The sequence below is a fragment of the Pelophylax lessonae genome (genome assembly GCF_965119305.1).
Source record: "Pelophylax lessonae genome assembly, chromosome: 4".
NCBI lineage: Eukaryota > Metazoa > Chordata > Amphibia > Anura > Ranidae > Pelophylax > Pelophylax lessonae.
Genome location: NC_138771.1, coordinates 636,608,595 through 636,624,875, shown reverse-complemented (window position 1 = coordinate 636,624,875; position 16,281 = coordinate 636,608,595). Strand labels below are relative to the sequence as shown.

The window sequence follows — 16,281 nt, the reverse complement described above, 5'->3', positions numbered from 1 at the left end:
TTTGCGCAAAAGTTATCGCGTTTACTAACAAAGGGAAAGATTGTCATTTTTGTTGTTTTTTTTTTTAACGCGTAATGGCGGCGATCTGCGATTTTTTTGCGGTACTGCAACATTGCGGCGGACAGATCGGACCCTTGACTGACATTTTTGACACTTTTGGGGTTACCAGTGACATTACTACAGTAATCAGTGCTATATATATGCACTGCTACTGTAAAAATACACTGGTAGTGAAGGGGTTAACTTTATTTGGGAGGGAGGGGCTGTGTGTGTCCCTAGGGGCGTGCTTTCTACTGTGATTGGCTGTGGCTTGAGCTGTAAGGACACTGATCAACGGATCTACATAGTAGATCCGTGTGATCAGTGTTTTTACACCGAGGAGAATGACAGGTGGCTTGTTTACACAAGCCGCCTGACTTTCTCCCTCTCCCCCGCCGAACGCAGAGTGGCCGGCGGACATCGGGTCCGCCGGTCACACGCGCGGGGGGGGTCCGTGACCACGCGGGAGCGCGCCTCCGGGGGCGCGCGCTCGCTCCCTAGACCCTCACAAGCTAGTGACGTAGCCCTACATCACTTTGCCTGTGAGGGGCTGACTGCCGACGTAGATCGGCGTTAGGCAGTCGGCAAGTGGTTAAGTAGGAGAAAGGGTGAAGGAGAGGGGGGCAGAAAGTTCAATTCATGGTTAAAGATCCAATTGAAAGAGACATTACTGTCTACTACTGTATTTTATACCTGGCGGATGAGCTGTCTCTGCTCTGTTCCTGCCTCTCCGGATCACCCTCCTCATCATCCTCATCACTGCTGTCCATCTCGTCACTAGAGGAAGAGTAATCCAGAGCCTTTTTGGGAGGTTTGGGGACATCTTCTGGGCGATCCTTCACTAATAAGTGGTCCTGTGACAGAAAAAAAGAAAAGAACATTTAACATAATTTGGAAAAGGCAGCAGTCTGAAATGACAAAAAAAAAAATGAACAAAAACATAAAACCGCACAAAGAGCAATGTACATAAAAAAAATAAAAAATTTGAAACGTTAACAATGTGATAATATTGCACACCCAGACCAAGAGAAGTACACCTTAAAATCAACTTCAGCCAAAACGCCATGCATTGACAGACAGGATATAATAAAAAATCTCCCAAATGTGAACACACAAAGCAACCTAACAAACCTTTTAACCCTTTCAGCACTCTATAGCAGTAACAAGATTTGGTCGCAACATCCACAGCAAAAAACAGGCTACACACCAATGAACTCAGAATTCAATAAAACTTTATTGTTCCAGAGAACATGCGCATAGAAGTCCTACTGGAGCCTCCCTGCACTGACGCGTTTTACCCTAGGTCGGACTTAATCGCAGAGTAGGGAGGTCCCAGCAGGGATTTCCATGTGCATGTCCTTCAGAACTAGGAGGTGAGCTTGGGCATCCTCCAAACTCATCTCTAGCTGAACTTGTGCTCTTTTATTACTCCAATTCCCACCCTGCTGCTCACTTAAAGGAGAAGTACAGCCAAAGCTTGTTTGGCTGTACTTCTCCTGTGGATCACAGGAGTGCAGTTCGTTTGGCACTCCTGAGACCCATTTTCAGCAAACAGTGGGCTGAAACCAGCTGTTGGCGGATGTCACAGAGCTGGTCCAGGCTGGGGCAACATCGTGACAATATGGTTGGGATCCACCCACATGCCTGGAGCGGCACCTGGCTCAGCCTCTCAGCGAGCCACTGAGAGCATGAGCCAGCCGTTCCCACCCCCTCCACAGTCCAGTGCTCCAGTGAGCACGGGGGGGGGGGGCCTTAACTTTTTGAAGGACACCCAAGCTTTTCTCTATTAAGGACAATGTTGTTTTACTGAATGCTGAGATAAATGGAATCTTTTTTTTTTCCTTTGGATGATGCCTGCAGCCAAGTCTTCAGATACCAGCATTATAGACAGAGCTTGGGAGCAGCGACCTTTTCCTCCACGTTTTGGCTGGAGTTGGGCTATAATGTCACTGGTACACACAGAGCAGGCACAGCACATCACTGTGACAGTTGCACAAACAGTTCAGGGTTCGGAAAACCTCACACAGTGACACTAACCTCTCCTATTGCTCTTTTATAGCTCTGACAGCAGTAGAGAAAAAAAAGAGATTAATGCAGTATAACATCACTTTGTGTCTCTTACAAATGAATGTAATATCAGTACACAGGTTTACAGGGATGTCAATGAAAGGGTGACTGTCAGATACAGACATATAGACTTTACTGAGGCAAAGAACACGGGGACATGACCACCAAAACATGTATCAATTTAATGTTCAAGAATAACTAAAATAATTATTATCCAGAAGAATAGTGAATGGTTGGAATGGAGAATGGTTGAAACAGACATCTAGCAGTAGTAGTGATGGACCATACAGCCTTTTTATGCTGTCAATCTTTCATGTTTATAACTTGGTCAACCCAAAACCTTAAATGGAAAGGGGCCATCAAAGACTGGATAACATGTAGACACTGACAGGGAATAGCTATAAATCAAAGCAGTAATTAGAGTGCGATTTGATTTGAGTTGAGATTCATAATCTGCTGGCAGATAACTGAAATCTGGCTTGTGTAGTGAGTTAGTAGGGGGGGCCTTTTGGACCTCGTTCACTCTGATCCCTTGCACCACACTTTCATATGAGCAGAATCCAGCAGTGTTGATCCCATAAACAAAGAGTGGCAGGGAAAATGGAGAATTAGGCCTTTTGTACACAGGCGCCTGATCCCATTCAAGAAAAGTCTGGGGTTTCTTTCCCTGCCAGGTGCTGCACAAGCCTTCCATAGAAAGGATTCGCTGTGCACAGCTTCACCTAAGGTATATGCTGGTGCAATTGTAAAAATGAGTATAGCGTATAGGAATATATAAAAATAGAAAATGTTCTATTTTTTTTTTTTTTTTGCATATTCCCATACGCTATACTTACGATAGCACAACATGCAGTATACCTGGAGTACATAATAAACAAGCAAAAAATTGGGGGAGCAAACCCTGAACATGTATATCTAAAGCTGGTGCAGCTATGGACCAAGCAACATGTATATTAAAAAAGAATAGCGCACACATGCAAAAGAAATGACTATCAAATATGGAGACAATCCATAAATAAAAATGGGGATTTAGTCCCACCATATGGCCATATCGTGCTCAAGCCCACCACTGCGTCAATGTACCCCATTATCAGTGGGTCCTACACTATCCATAAAAAAGGGGTGACTCCAGCCTCTCTAACCCTTGGAGATAACACTCCTTGCTGGGATAGATGTGCTAATGCACTACAAAGGACTCCTCCTATATCTACTTGATAGTGGACACTGATAGAGTACAGGTGTGTGTGGGGGGGGGGGGGATGGGGTGCTCAACCTCAGAATTCTGGTCAGACCGAATACGTAATAAACAAGCAAAAAATTGGGGGAGCAAACCCTGAACATGTATATCTAAAGCCGGTGCAGCTATGGACCAAGCAACATGTATATTAAAAAAGAATAGCGCAACCATGCAAAAGAAATGACTATCAAATATGGAGACAATCCATTCTGAGGTTGAGCACCCCACCCCCCACACACACCTGTACTCTATCAGTGTCCACTATCAAGTAGATATAGGAGGAGTCCCTTGTAGTGCATTAGCACATCTATCCCAGCAAGGAGTGTTGTCTCCAAGGGTTAGAGAGGCTGGAGTCACCCCTTTTTTATGGATAGTGTAGGACCCACTGATAATGGGGTACTTTGACGCAGTGGTGGGCTTGAGCACTATATGGCCATATGGTGGAACTAAATCCCCATTTTTATTTATGGATTGTCTCCATATTTGATAGTCATTTCTTTTGCATGTGTGCGCTATTCTTTTTTAATATACCTGGAGTACAGCCTGATAAAACAAACTTTGTTTACCTTTGCTCAGGCAGAGAGAGAAAATCTATAAAAATGAACAAAAGAGGGCGCACAGGCCTAGTGCATTATCACAAAACACATTATAATATAAAATCATAAGAACTACCCACAAACATAAGGATAAAGGATCGCTCAATGAGCCACTCGTCCGTAGCTCAAGTGTCCTGGACTCGGCAGTCTGCAAACTATAAGAGGATGTTGACAGTATCTGTGTATCTGTTATGGTGTTTAGAGGCCACCACTACTATTTGCAATAGTACCTATAGATCAAGGTGTTTTTAAAACACCATGTGACCAATCTGAACTCTGGGTGGTCCATTTTGCCATGTGACCTGACCCCTCCCACTAAAAGGGGAGTGTTCTTGGTTCTCATGATGTGGGTACGATTATGAGTATATACACTGCTCAAAAAAAATAAAATGAAAGGAACGCTTTTTAATCAGACTATAGCATCAAGTCAGTTAAACTCCTGGGATATTGATCTGGTCAGAGAAGTAGCAGAGGGGGTTGTTAATCAGTTTCAGCTGCTTTGGTGTTAATAAAGTTAATAGGTGCGCAAGATGGGAAACAATGAGACAACCTCCAAAACAGGAATCGTCTTACAGGTTGGGGCCACTGACATTTTTTCTGATGGTTTTTCACTAGTTTTGCATTTGACTAGGGTCAGTGTCACTACTGGTAGCATGAGGCCATACCTATAGAGGTTTCACAGGATGTCCAACGCATCCAGGATGGCTCATCAATATGTGCCATTGCCAGAAGGTTTGCTGTGTCCCCCAGCACAGTCTCAAAAGCAGTGAGGAGATTCCAGGAGACAGGCAGTTACTCTAGGAGAGCTGGACAGGGCCATCAGCAGGTCCTAACCCCATCAGCAGGACCAGTACCTGATCCATTGTGCAAGGAGGAAGGATTAGCACTGCCAGAGCCCTACAAAATGACCTCCAGCAGGCCCCTGGTGTGAATGTCTCTGACCAAACAATTGGAAACAGATTTCATGAGGGTGCCCGGAGGGCCCGACATCCTCTAGTTGGCCCTGTGCTCACTGCCCGGCACCGTGGAGCTCAAATGGCATTGGTCATTAAACACCAGAATTGGCAGGTCTGCCACTGGCACCCTGTGCTCTTCACAGATGAGTGTAGGTTTATCCATGTGACAAACGTGAAAGGGTCTGGAGAAGCAGTGGAGAACTTTATGCTGCCTGTAACATCATTCAGCATGACCGGTTTGGTGGTGGGTCAGTGATGGTCTGGGGAGGCATATCCATGGAGGGATGCACAGACCTCTACAGGCTAGACAATGTCACCCTGACTGCCATTAGGTATCGGGGAAAAATCCTTGGACCCATTGTCAGACCCTACGCTGGCGTAGTAGGTGCCGGGTTTCTTCTGGTGCACAGCAATGCCTGGCCTCATGTGGTGGGAGTATGCAGCCAGTTCCTGGAGGATGAAGGAATTGATACCATTGAACAGCCCCCACGCTCGCCTGCCCTAAATCCAAAAGAACCCCTCTGGGACATTATGTTTTGGTCCATCAGGCTTCACCAGGTTGCACCTCAGTCTGTTCAGGCATTCATTGATGACCTGGTCCAGATCTGGGAGGAAATACCCCAGGACACCATCCGTCGTCTCATTAGGAGCATACTCTGACATTGTCAGGCATACAAGCACGTGGGGGCCATACAAACTACTGAGTACCATTTTGAGTTGCTGCAATGAAATTTCAGCAAAATGGACTAGCCTGCTGCATCATTTTTTCACTTTGATTTTTGGAGTGTCTTTGAATTCAGCCCTCTAAAGGTTGATAATTTTCATTTCCATCAATGTGACATCCTTTCATTCCGAACACCCAGTCCATATGAGTGTAGATATCCAGCATGATAGATTTTCCCATTGAGATTGGATGTGTTTTCAAAGTGTTCCTTTAATTTTTTTTGAGCAGTGTATTTAGCAAAAGGAGCCCTTGCTGCTAGGCTCTAAAAAGATGGAGAATCCTTCGAAACACGTCAGCCAGCAGGGACCCCAGTGAGGTCCTCTTATGCTCTGGAGACTGTCGAGTCCAGGACACTTGAGATACGGATGAGTGGCTCATTGAGCAATCTTTTATCCTAGGCCTGCAAGCCCTCTTTTGTTCATCTGTATAGAGGCTCAAGGACATCCCCAGTCTTAGAGAGCAGCAAAGCCTGAAGCGTTATCCCTTGTGATGTGGAGTACCACTTTTACCTTTGCCAGGCCATCGCACTTATGCGCAAGAGACATTTTTTGTTGTTAGAGGAAATCTCCTGCGATATGGAGTTAGATTTGGTGAGGTCACTACTGTGCTGCTGGCTGCTCTCCTTCCTGGATAGGAAGCTGTACCTGAGAACCTGCAGTGCAAGATCTCCTGGTTTCTGTTTCCACAATTCTGTGGATCTGTGCTTCCTCCTCCATGCCTGTTGCTTCTTGATTATTTCCCCACCAGGGGGCAGTGACAAGAGAAAGCAAAGCCCTGCCTCTGCCAAGATGGCTGGCTTAAAACACTGTGCAGAACAAGGCAAGACAAATCAATAATGGGAAAAGGATTAGCTGCAGGGAGACCAGACCACAGGCAGTACTAGTGACTAGTCCCTTTGCCTTTGTTTGGGCGCAGCTTCTACACATGAGACAAATTACCGTGGAGGTTGACCCATGCCCCAAAATATATGCAAAACCAAGGATACAAGAAAAGTAGGGGTTTACAAGGCCGATTGGGAGAAGGAAGACCAGGATACAGACAATTAAATGTAAATCCGTTTATTAATATATATAAAAATGTGTGTACAGATGGGGGATACAAGGAAAAAATCCCCCATATATTCACCAATAGATTAAAAACAACAGCACAGAAATATATCCCTATAGTGGGAAAAATACATGCTTCAAGCTGATGTTGGCGCAAGAAGTCTTTGATGATATACGGTTTGAAGGTCCCAATGAGCCAACGTGTTTCGCATCAGGCTTCGTCAGGGCCAGAGAAACCGAGCAATACCGATATTTCTCGCTGCATATTATAAGGATATTAATGGCAAGAAGGAAGACCAAGTCCCTATAACACAGTATATTAATGGGGTGACGGCTGAGAATATAGAATAATATCCATAGTACTTCCTCAATTGAATGATGTAATCCCACCGTATCGATTATGGCAATACAAGAGTGTATACGTCTCTATAGATTTCTCTCCTTTCAAGAATCAAGAAACCCTCATTAGCTCTTTAGTCCGATTTGTTGCCCTAAAGAGCAATCATCCAACCAGTAAGTCCACCTTATTAAGGGATAGAGGGTATGCCAAACGAAGCAGGAATGTACTTAATATTAACCCAAGAAGTATTGAGGGCAGGATAATGAATGGTTCAGGTTATGGACCATCCCAAGCCATGATCTCCACCCACAGCAAGCAGAGGCAGCCTTCACACTGGTAGTTCTCCCCAAGTCCTGCCAGTGTGAAGGCTGCCTCTGCTTGCTGTGGGTGGAGATCATGGCTTGGGATGGTCCATAACCTGAACCATTCATTATCCTGGCTCAATACTTCTTGGGTTAATATTAAGTACATTCCTGCTTTGTTTGGCATACCCTCTATCCCTTAACCCTCCTCTTATGTTAGCTTTCTGTTACTATCCATGATGTTAACGGGTCGGTTTTTACCCGTGTCTTAAATCAGCCATAAAATACCCTCTGAACAATTATTTATCATTCAATTTGTTTCTTACCTCTTGGTTACCTTGTTAGGCTTCTTTATCCTTGAAAAGATTGGTTTTAATATTTTTGGTGTGACCCCTTAGACCTTTCTTTTGATAGCATACCTCTCATTTTCAAATTTAAAAAATGGTAAAATAAAGTCAGCAACTCTGAAATGAATTTGTCCTATGTTTCTTCACTTTATTTAGAGAAGCATACAAGCAGGAAAAGAGATAGGCCCCTCCCTAACTACAGCTCACAGGGTTGAGAGGTGATTGGCTGTCAGTGTTACTAAGCAGAGTGTGTTTATGATTTTAGTTTTGGCACTTATTAGTGTCCTATAATCCTATATTATAACTGGGTCAGAATTGACCCTAACAAAATAAACGTCTTCATTTTCACCACAGTATTTTATAATTTAGTGAAAAGGATTCTTTTTCTATTACATTGTTTAAATAGAGGTTCCTGACAAAGTAAAAAAATCTTGATGCAATAAACAAATTTATGTGATACTTATAGACATTCAAAACCTGAAAACGGGTCAGTTCTGACCCTAACACAAGAGGAGGGTTAATAAGGTGGACTTACTGGTTGGATGATTGCTCTTTAGGGCAACAAATCGGACTAATGAGCTAATGAGGGTTTCTTGATTCTTGAAAGGAGAGAAATCTATAGAGAGGTATACACTCTTGTATTGCCATAATCGATACGGTGGGATTACATCATTCAATTGAGGAAGTACTACGGATATTATTCTATATTCACAGCAGTCACCACAATCATATACTGTGTTATAGGGACTTGGTCTTCCTTCTTGCCATTAACATCCTTATAATATGCAGCGAGAAATATCGGTATTGCTCGGTCTCTCTGGCCCTGACGAAGCCTGATGTGAAACACGTTGGCTCATTGGGACCTTCAAACCGTATATCAAAGACTTCTTGCGTCAACATCAGCTTGAAGCATGTATTTTTCCCACTATAGGGATATATTTCTGTGCTGTTGTTTTTAATCTATTGGTGAATATATGGGGGATTTTTTTCCTTGTATCCCCCATCTGTACACATGTTTTTATATATATTAATAAACGGATTTACTTTTAATTGTCTGTATCCTGGTCTTTCTTCTCCCAATCGGCCTTGTAAACCCCTACTTTTCTTGTATCCTTGGTTTAGCTTCTACACATCAGGTCCTCTTTAGCATCTCTATACCAAAATTTTTTTAAAAAGTATATAAAAATAAGTCTTTAGGGTGTGTAAACTTTCAAGCAAAATAATATTAATAAAAAAAAAACAATTATACAGACTAAACCCACTATATATTTTTATTTAAAAATAGATTAATAGAATTTATTTTAAAATGGCCTCATTATTATGTTATTCAAATCTCATGTCTACACTCCATTGGCAGTTACTGTATACAGAGGACCACCTGCAAGTACAAGGCACACAGAAAAACCAGTAAAGGCCCATTCATTCCTTAGCAGGATGGTACAATATGTATCCTTGCTACTGGTAAACCAAACGTGAGCGGTGCAGCGTTTTTCTTGAAAATGCTAACCCACACTCTAAAACCATATTAATGTCAAATTTATATTCAAAATTTCAAATTTTCTGACAGAAGGGAAAAAGCAGAATAGATGTGAGCTGAAATAAAATAGGCAATAAAAGCATTCATTAATGTGTGAAGGGACAAGCACGCCTGAAGATAATGGTTTTAAGGGCGAGGGTTTGGGTAGGACCCAACAGAACACAGAAAAGTGAAGAATTACAAAAAACTTGGAAAGTAATATTACCAATTATAACTGATGAAATGAAAAATGCATAACACCTGGGAAAAGATGCTTTTTTTTTTTTTAGCACAAGGCCACATTACATTATCTTGGGGATCTGGAATATAATGGTAGAAGTCAGATACTCACAGCTGGGCGACCTGGTCGGGACCGGTGCTCTTCTCCTGGAGTTTTACTGCCTGGTGGACTGATAGAAGACTCCTCTAGTTTAAGGGGGGCTGCCAGAGACACAAGCAGGAAATATTTTAAGAGAAACACGGGAGCACCATAACTACTTATATTGGCATTGAGAAACAACAATTAGAACGGTGGATGCAGTGAAAATACAAGTCCCAGCATGCCTTTGCTAGTTACCTGGCAGAACTTATATACTTTTTGCATTGGCAAGCTACATCAGTATTCACATTAGAATGTTTCCATATGCATAAGGGCATCAAAGAACACAGGAACTGCATTTTGAGAAGCCAATGGTAATTGTGTTAACTCTATAAACTTGTGTAAACTTTATAAAAAGAAGTCTCAGAAAAAAGTAATGGGGTTTTGAAAGAGGAGTAAATGAGGCTTTGGAAGCCTGGAAACTGGTCTCCCCTAAATTGTCTGATACTTACTCAATTATACATGCAGCATAGGCCCTGTCCTACAACCTGTAGTAGAATAAACCTTCACATTCCTATGTCAGAAGTTTCTGTTTGTGTTCAAATATGAAGTATTTAGCATGGCACTGCACAGGTTCAAGTGATACTAAGGTAAAAAAATGTATTTACTTTAATGCATTAAGGTAAAAGACAGTTTCTACCTCTCTGCTCCCCCTCCCCACTTTCCCTGTGTGACGGGGAAGAGAGGAGAGAGAATAGATCCAGCACTGTGCATGGCTGCAACTCTTGCTCTTCACACAGCACTTGTGCAGCAAGAGGAGCCATTGGCCCCTGCTGCTGTCAATCAAATGCAGTGAGGGGCGGGGCTAGGTCCTACTGTGTAAGTCTATGGAGCACGGCTCCACAGACACAGCTTGGGAGTGTGCAGACACCTCCACAGAAGATGGCCTGCTATGGGGACACATGAAGAGGAGGATCTGGGAGCCCCGCTGGTCGGCCTGAGAAGAGGACAATTGGGGCTGCTCTGTGCAATACCACTGCACAGTGCAGGCATTTAATAAATATAAAAAAAAAAGTGTTGCGCTACACCCAGATTAAAAATATTAGTGATATGTAAAAAATCTTAAAGCCCACAAAAAGTCCAGATAATGAGGTTTAATATGACTGTGATAAAGAGCTCATTAGGTAGCTTCAACACCAAAAATGTCACCAGCAGCCGCCCTCACCCAAATTGTGATAAGGTGTTTGCTTACCAGATTTCCAATGACCCTGGAATCACACCAGTGCTGCCACTCTATCACAGCCTTCCTTAGAAGATGTCTTTAGATGGCAAAACGAGCCTCGTGCCGACGACATTGCCTTCCCAGAACGAGAAGCCTATGCCGGCTTGGTGATTTTTTATATGCACGTTTTTTTATTTGAGTGTACTTCCCTATTCAATAAATATGCTGTTAGCGCTTATTGCACTACTGAGAGGCGCTTTTCTTCTTTCTTTACATGAATGCCTCTGTGAGGAGTTCTGGTTGGCTTATCTAGTGGTGGAATACCATAAAAAAAAAAATGCACATCGCTGGAAAGAGATGGGGCTGGGTTTATTGGGGGGGGGGGGGGGGGTTCTGCTGCACACAGAAGGTTTTTTACCTTTATGCATAGAATGCAAGAAGGTAAAAAAACCTTGAGCCGTTACAACCACTTTAGATTTAGCCAAGCAGGAAGTGTAAATCTCCATAAAATGGGGGGAAATTACACAGTTGTCCCCAGAGCGAGCAGTAACTGAAGGGGGATATTCCAATGGGGACACTTTTTGCAGGGACAACTGTAAAACCAATGTTTGCCCCAGTGACAACTGTCACCAGGATCAATAAGGTAAGCGGTCCTACACAGACAGCAGTAGAAACCTGATGTTTAAGACCTTTCCTACTCCAGACCTAGTAAATATTTTAGGGTCTATGAATAAATGTTTTCACTGAAGTTTCACACCCAAGAGTAAGGCATTTTTCTGACTCCTGACCCCAATTAGAAAATACGTGACTCTTAGGTGATGTTATAGGAACTTTGGGTGAAAACATATACAAATAAATTACATTTGCCTTGACTGAGAGAAAGTGAACGATGATAGAATCATCTTGTACAAGAATGGACATTCACAGATTTGGCAAGCTCTGTACGAAGTCTCTGGGGTAGTAGGTCACACTAGTGACAGTTCTGCCTTAGCTCAGACCTGACCATATCTAACAATAGATAGGTGATGGTTATGGCAGTATGGGGTCTCACCTATGCGGTTCCTCTCTAGAGATCCAGCCTGGGGAAGATTTGGGTGAGGAGACTGCAGGAGTGAATCTCCCCTTTCCCAGCCACTCTCTGCCCGTCGGAGGTCTGGGTTACTGAAAGAAAAGAGAACAAACATATACTCAGAATAGGGTAGGTATTATTTACCAAATATAACAGCTACTGAACCCATACTGGAACATGATTTACAAATACTTAGCTCTTTCCTCATTTTAATAATAATAATACAACAGAATTCAAAATTACAATTATGGGCAACTCTAACAAGTAAAATCAACAAGTGAACTAACGCTTTCCAGCTAAATATTAAAATCCACTGCATTTACCCTAATCTGAAATCTATGTAGCCCATTGCATCTAGATACCAGGGAGCTGCTCAATTTTTTGGTGGCTGACTCTGCTGCCTTAGTGTCTGCTGTGTGAATTCCCCTCTGGACTTGCCTCACAAACTATGTAACTATATTAGATGGGCACCTTAAAGACCACAACATAGAGGGGTATACAATCTACGGTTAACATCACACACACACACATCATAGGTTGAACTGGATGGACTGATGTCTTTTTTCAGCCTCACAAACTATGTAACTATGTGTATTGCCGGTCAGATTCAAGCATATGTATCAATGGGCCATCCCCGATTTGGATAACCAAAGGTTTCACTGCTAAAACATAATGGAGACACAGCAGGCACCCCTGTCTGATTCCCCAGGGCAACAAGAATAGATTGGATGTGTGTCTATGCACAATGACCCTAACCTATGGATTAGAGTACAGTAGACACAGCAAAGCTATATAATTTGGACCAAAGCCAAACATTTGGGGAACCTGCCAAAGGTTTTCCTATTCCACCGCATCAAACACTTGGGTTGCATCTAAGGAAGCCAGTACTCTGGTATCTACACGGTAATGTTCAGAAATAAATAAGTTGATCACCCATCTAGTAGAGATCGACCGATTATCGGCAACACCGATATATCGGGGGCCGATATGCACTTTCCCCGATATATCGGAATCGGCCCCTGAGGTTACCAATATTGCCTATATTGAGGGAAAGTGCATGTCCTGGGGTGATGCCCCCCCTCCCGCCGCCTTCCACGGCTCACCCGGGTCTCCCGTCCCAACAGGAGACCCGGGTATCCTACCTCCACCGCTGCCACCGAAGAGAAGACCTGGTGTAGCATGAAGATGTGTCCCTGTGAAAGCCGGCATCCCTCCTGCAAGTGCGCATGCGCCGGTCTCCATTTAAAAAACATCATGACATCACTTCCGTGTACTCAGCGCCAAATTAAAAAAACTGACAGCATTCAAAACAGCCAAAATTGGTGTTTTGAATTCTTTTCAGTGCCGAGGAGGGGTTTGGGGCCTTTTAGACCCCCAGATCCCTCCACAAGGAGTATCTTTAGAAATATCAAAATATCGATATCAGCATTAAAAAAACGATATCGGTCGATCACTACCATCTAGTGAATGTGGTATTGTTCTCGGGGAAGAAACTGGTCTGAGAGGGGTGTATAAAGGGTATTTATCGATTAAACTTAGCTGGAATTTTAGTGTCTACCTGTAAAACAGAAATGGGTTGCTTTTTAGATTCAGCCATCCAAAGCTTGTTTGATACTGTAAAGAGCATGAAGAGAGTGTGTTTGGGAATATCTCCACAAACAAGTCAGTCAATGGCGTCCCCAAATCACCAGAATGCCAACAAAGTGGATTGGGCTGAACTGGTGCACAATGGCTATTGCACGGCTTAAAGCGGAAATAAAATTCCGCTGTCAAAAACTGCAAGCAGGCAGGCTCTTTGCAGATGAGACATGAAATGTCTCTACTCCAATAAATACACACACCTGCCTGTTCGCTGTGTTTTCTGGCATGTAGACTGAGCTGTGCATGCGTAGCTCAATTTATATTGCTGGCATGGTCCCTATATGCTGGGATGACTGACTCCTGTGCATGTGCAAAAGTGACATCATCCCGTGCCACCCAATGAAGACCAATACCCAGCAGAAGATGCCGACGCTGGTGAGGATGGGGACTGTTAAAGAAGAGGTAAGTCTATCTCAGCTTTAGGTTGGGTTCACACTATTGGGACCTAGATGCGGGTTTCCCCGTATCCAATTTGCATGTCAGGGGGTTGTGCCTGGCTCTCCATGATACCGGTTCACATATCCCTGGAGCGGCTTCGTGTCTATGACAAACTCACTCAGGACAGGGGCTTTTGGAGGGTACTGCAGGCTAGCCTCTTGCCTAGTGACTATGGGCCCTAGCTTGTGAGAGAACACTGCTCTTTGTGGGGTGTAGGCTAGGGGGACCCTTGGAGTAATGCTACTTTGGATTCAAGTCCACATCTCCCCAAGACACACAGACTCTGGGACTCTAGGCTTAGGATCCATGTTAAAGGCCTAGCTGCCTATTGCCAATAGGAGACTGCTCTGCACAGTCAGACTCGCGGCAGATGCTAATGTCATCAGCTCAACCACCTGTCTTTCACACATTGTTGTGAGTAACTCACCTATTGTCTACTGTGGGGATGTGTTTACACTTATAATAATGTGTATTGTACTTCATGAGCTCGATGATGGCAAGAATGCTATTTAATTAGCTCAAGTTAATTAAATCACTGTCATCTAATAGTTGCTAGTGGGAAAGTAGAATACTGATTGTGTTGGTTGTTCCTTAGATATGTTAATTATATTTCTTTACACAATTTCATCCGCATATGATAATGTAATCAGGCACCTGACCTGGTGGGGTATATATTCGGTGTGAGTTTGTTCAATAAATGTTCCAGATCTTACACAAGCTATTATTGGCTAGTTTTTTATGGGGGCGGCTAGAATAGCTGATATGTATGTTTAAGACTGAAGGAAGCGGTATTATGACCAAAGCACACAAGCACATTGTGGGGTCGCGGTTCCTTTACAGTGCAAATTGCACAGGAGTCCTGTGCATCTTCTGGTCCGTTTCAAGTCCAAATTCAGCCAAAAATTTGGACTGAAATCGGATCTGAAACGGTGACGCACCAGACCCCTGCTGTGAGCCACTGTGGTTCACACTGTGCAGCAGTGTGAACCCAGCCTTAAAGTAAAACTTCACTCTCCCAATCAACAATATTTAATTCCTCATGTTAGCATTAGTAAATAAACAGGAAAGTATATCATATTTACAGGTTTTAAACTTTTTTTTTACATTTCTTCAGTTACTTCCTGGTTTCTTGCCTAAGCAATTGAGGTCATATATCCCAGGTGTCTTCAGGAGGGGAAGAGAAGAGGAGGAAGGGTTTTCTCAGCTAAGCACTCTCTCTTATATGCATGCTTGTGCTAAGGGCAGATGTATTCCAGGAAGTAAATGCTACATTAATAATTTGCCCTTTCCCAAGATGCCCACGGCCAGAAATGCTAGGAGGGTGTTTTACAAAGTGATTTCTCAACAAAATAAACCATAGAGTATGTTTTTGGTTTGTGTTTCTCGGATGCAGTGAAGATCTGCTTTAAGTGATACTGTTAAGTGCACTTTCAGACAAAGTGATCCTAGGGAATGTACAAACTTCCACTGCCCTAAGCCTATCGATTTGGGCTTTTCTTGGATGCAGTTGATGCTAGTTACCTGGCTCTCACAGCCTGGACCTGTCTGTTCCCACCTGACCCACTTGTATTCAGGGCTGTAGCTATGGATGTCGTCCTCTGTGGAACCTAAAAGAAAAATAAATAGTGAGTTTGGAACACAGTGGCTTGCTTTAAAAAAATAAATAAAAAGAGACCAATCCTCTGGAATTAAAAGAGACATTTATTGAAGAAAAAAATTTATTTTCAAAAGGAGGTCAGCAGTTGCAAGCTCAGTAATTTTTTTACGACAGAAATAGAAAAGCAAGTAGGTTCAGGAAGAAATGGAAAATTCCCTTAATGAGTAATCTCTGCATTCAGAAGTAGAAGAAAAAGCTCCAAAGCAAAACACTGAACACAAAGGATTATGGGGGGAAAAAAGCAGCCGATATTAAAACAGGAAAGAAAACCTCTGTGACGACAGAAAGACAAACTTGTTATGCAGAAAGCAGCAGTTGTGAAACTACGAGAACTTTGGATGAGGGATAGTAAATCTTAGTACAATGGTGCACAACCAGTTACATTTTGTGGCCCTCAAATGTAGCTCCTGACTTCTGTTAAGAGTGTCACTTACTAGTTTTTATGTTGGCTTTTCAATATTATGGCTTTATTACTAATTAAACTAATAGCTAGTTTAGACCCTGTTCTATGTAGCACCTTTGGAGTATTATCATCATTGATACTAGGGGACTCAACCAGGACTAAACATCAGGGTATACCGGTACAGTCAAGTTTGGTGGCTAGAACACCTATAGGGCACATATTTGATTTAATTCTCAATTTCAAAGTCATGGTTTCTTTGGATGAAGAAAAAGGATCTAAAAAAATAAAAAATAAAAAAGTATTAGAGTACTAGATGAGTAACTTCTGTAAAATTAAAGGAAAACTGCAGTTCTGAATAAATT

General features: G+C 42.8%; 1 protein-coding gene across 7 annotated transcripts in view; it reads right to left on the bottom strand.

The window, feature by feature from the left end:
- The window catches only part of MINK1 (misshapen like kinase 1), a 249,643-nt gene that overhangs the window by 29,238 nt on the left and 204,124 nt on the right, over positions 1-16,281 (bottom strand). For 4 of the 7 annotated variants that reach the window (XM_082253310.1, XM_082253313.1, XM_082253311.1 and 1 more), the window contains 5 exons: positions 15,381-15,466; positions 11,763-11,872; positions 9,523-9,611; positions 2,077-2,100; positions 733-893 (listed from right to left, as the gene is read on the bottom strand). In XM_082253310.1, coding sequence (XP_082109436.1) covers positions 733-893; positions 2,077-2,100; positions 9,523-9,611; positions 11,763-11,872; positions 15,381-15,466 — 470 coding nt within the window. The remainder of the gene's footprint in view (positions 1-732; positions 894-2,076; positions 2,101-9,522; positions 9,612-11,762; positions 11,873-15,380; positions 15,467-16,281) is intronic. The other 3 variants (XM_082253312.1, XM_082253314.1, XM_082253316.1) reach the window with 1 other exon arrangement.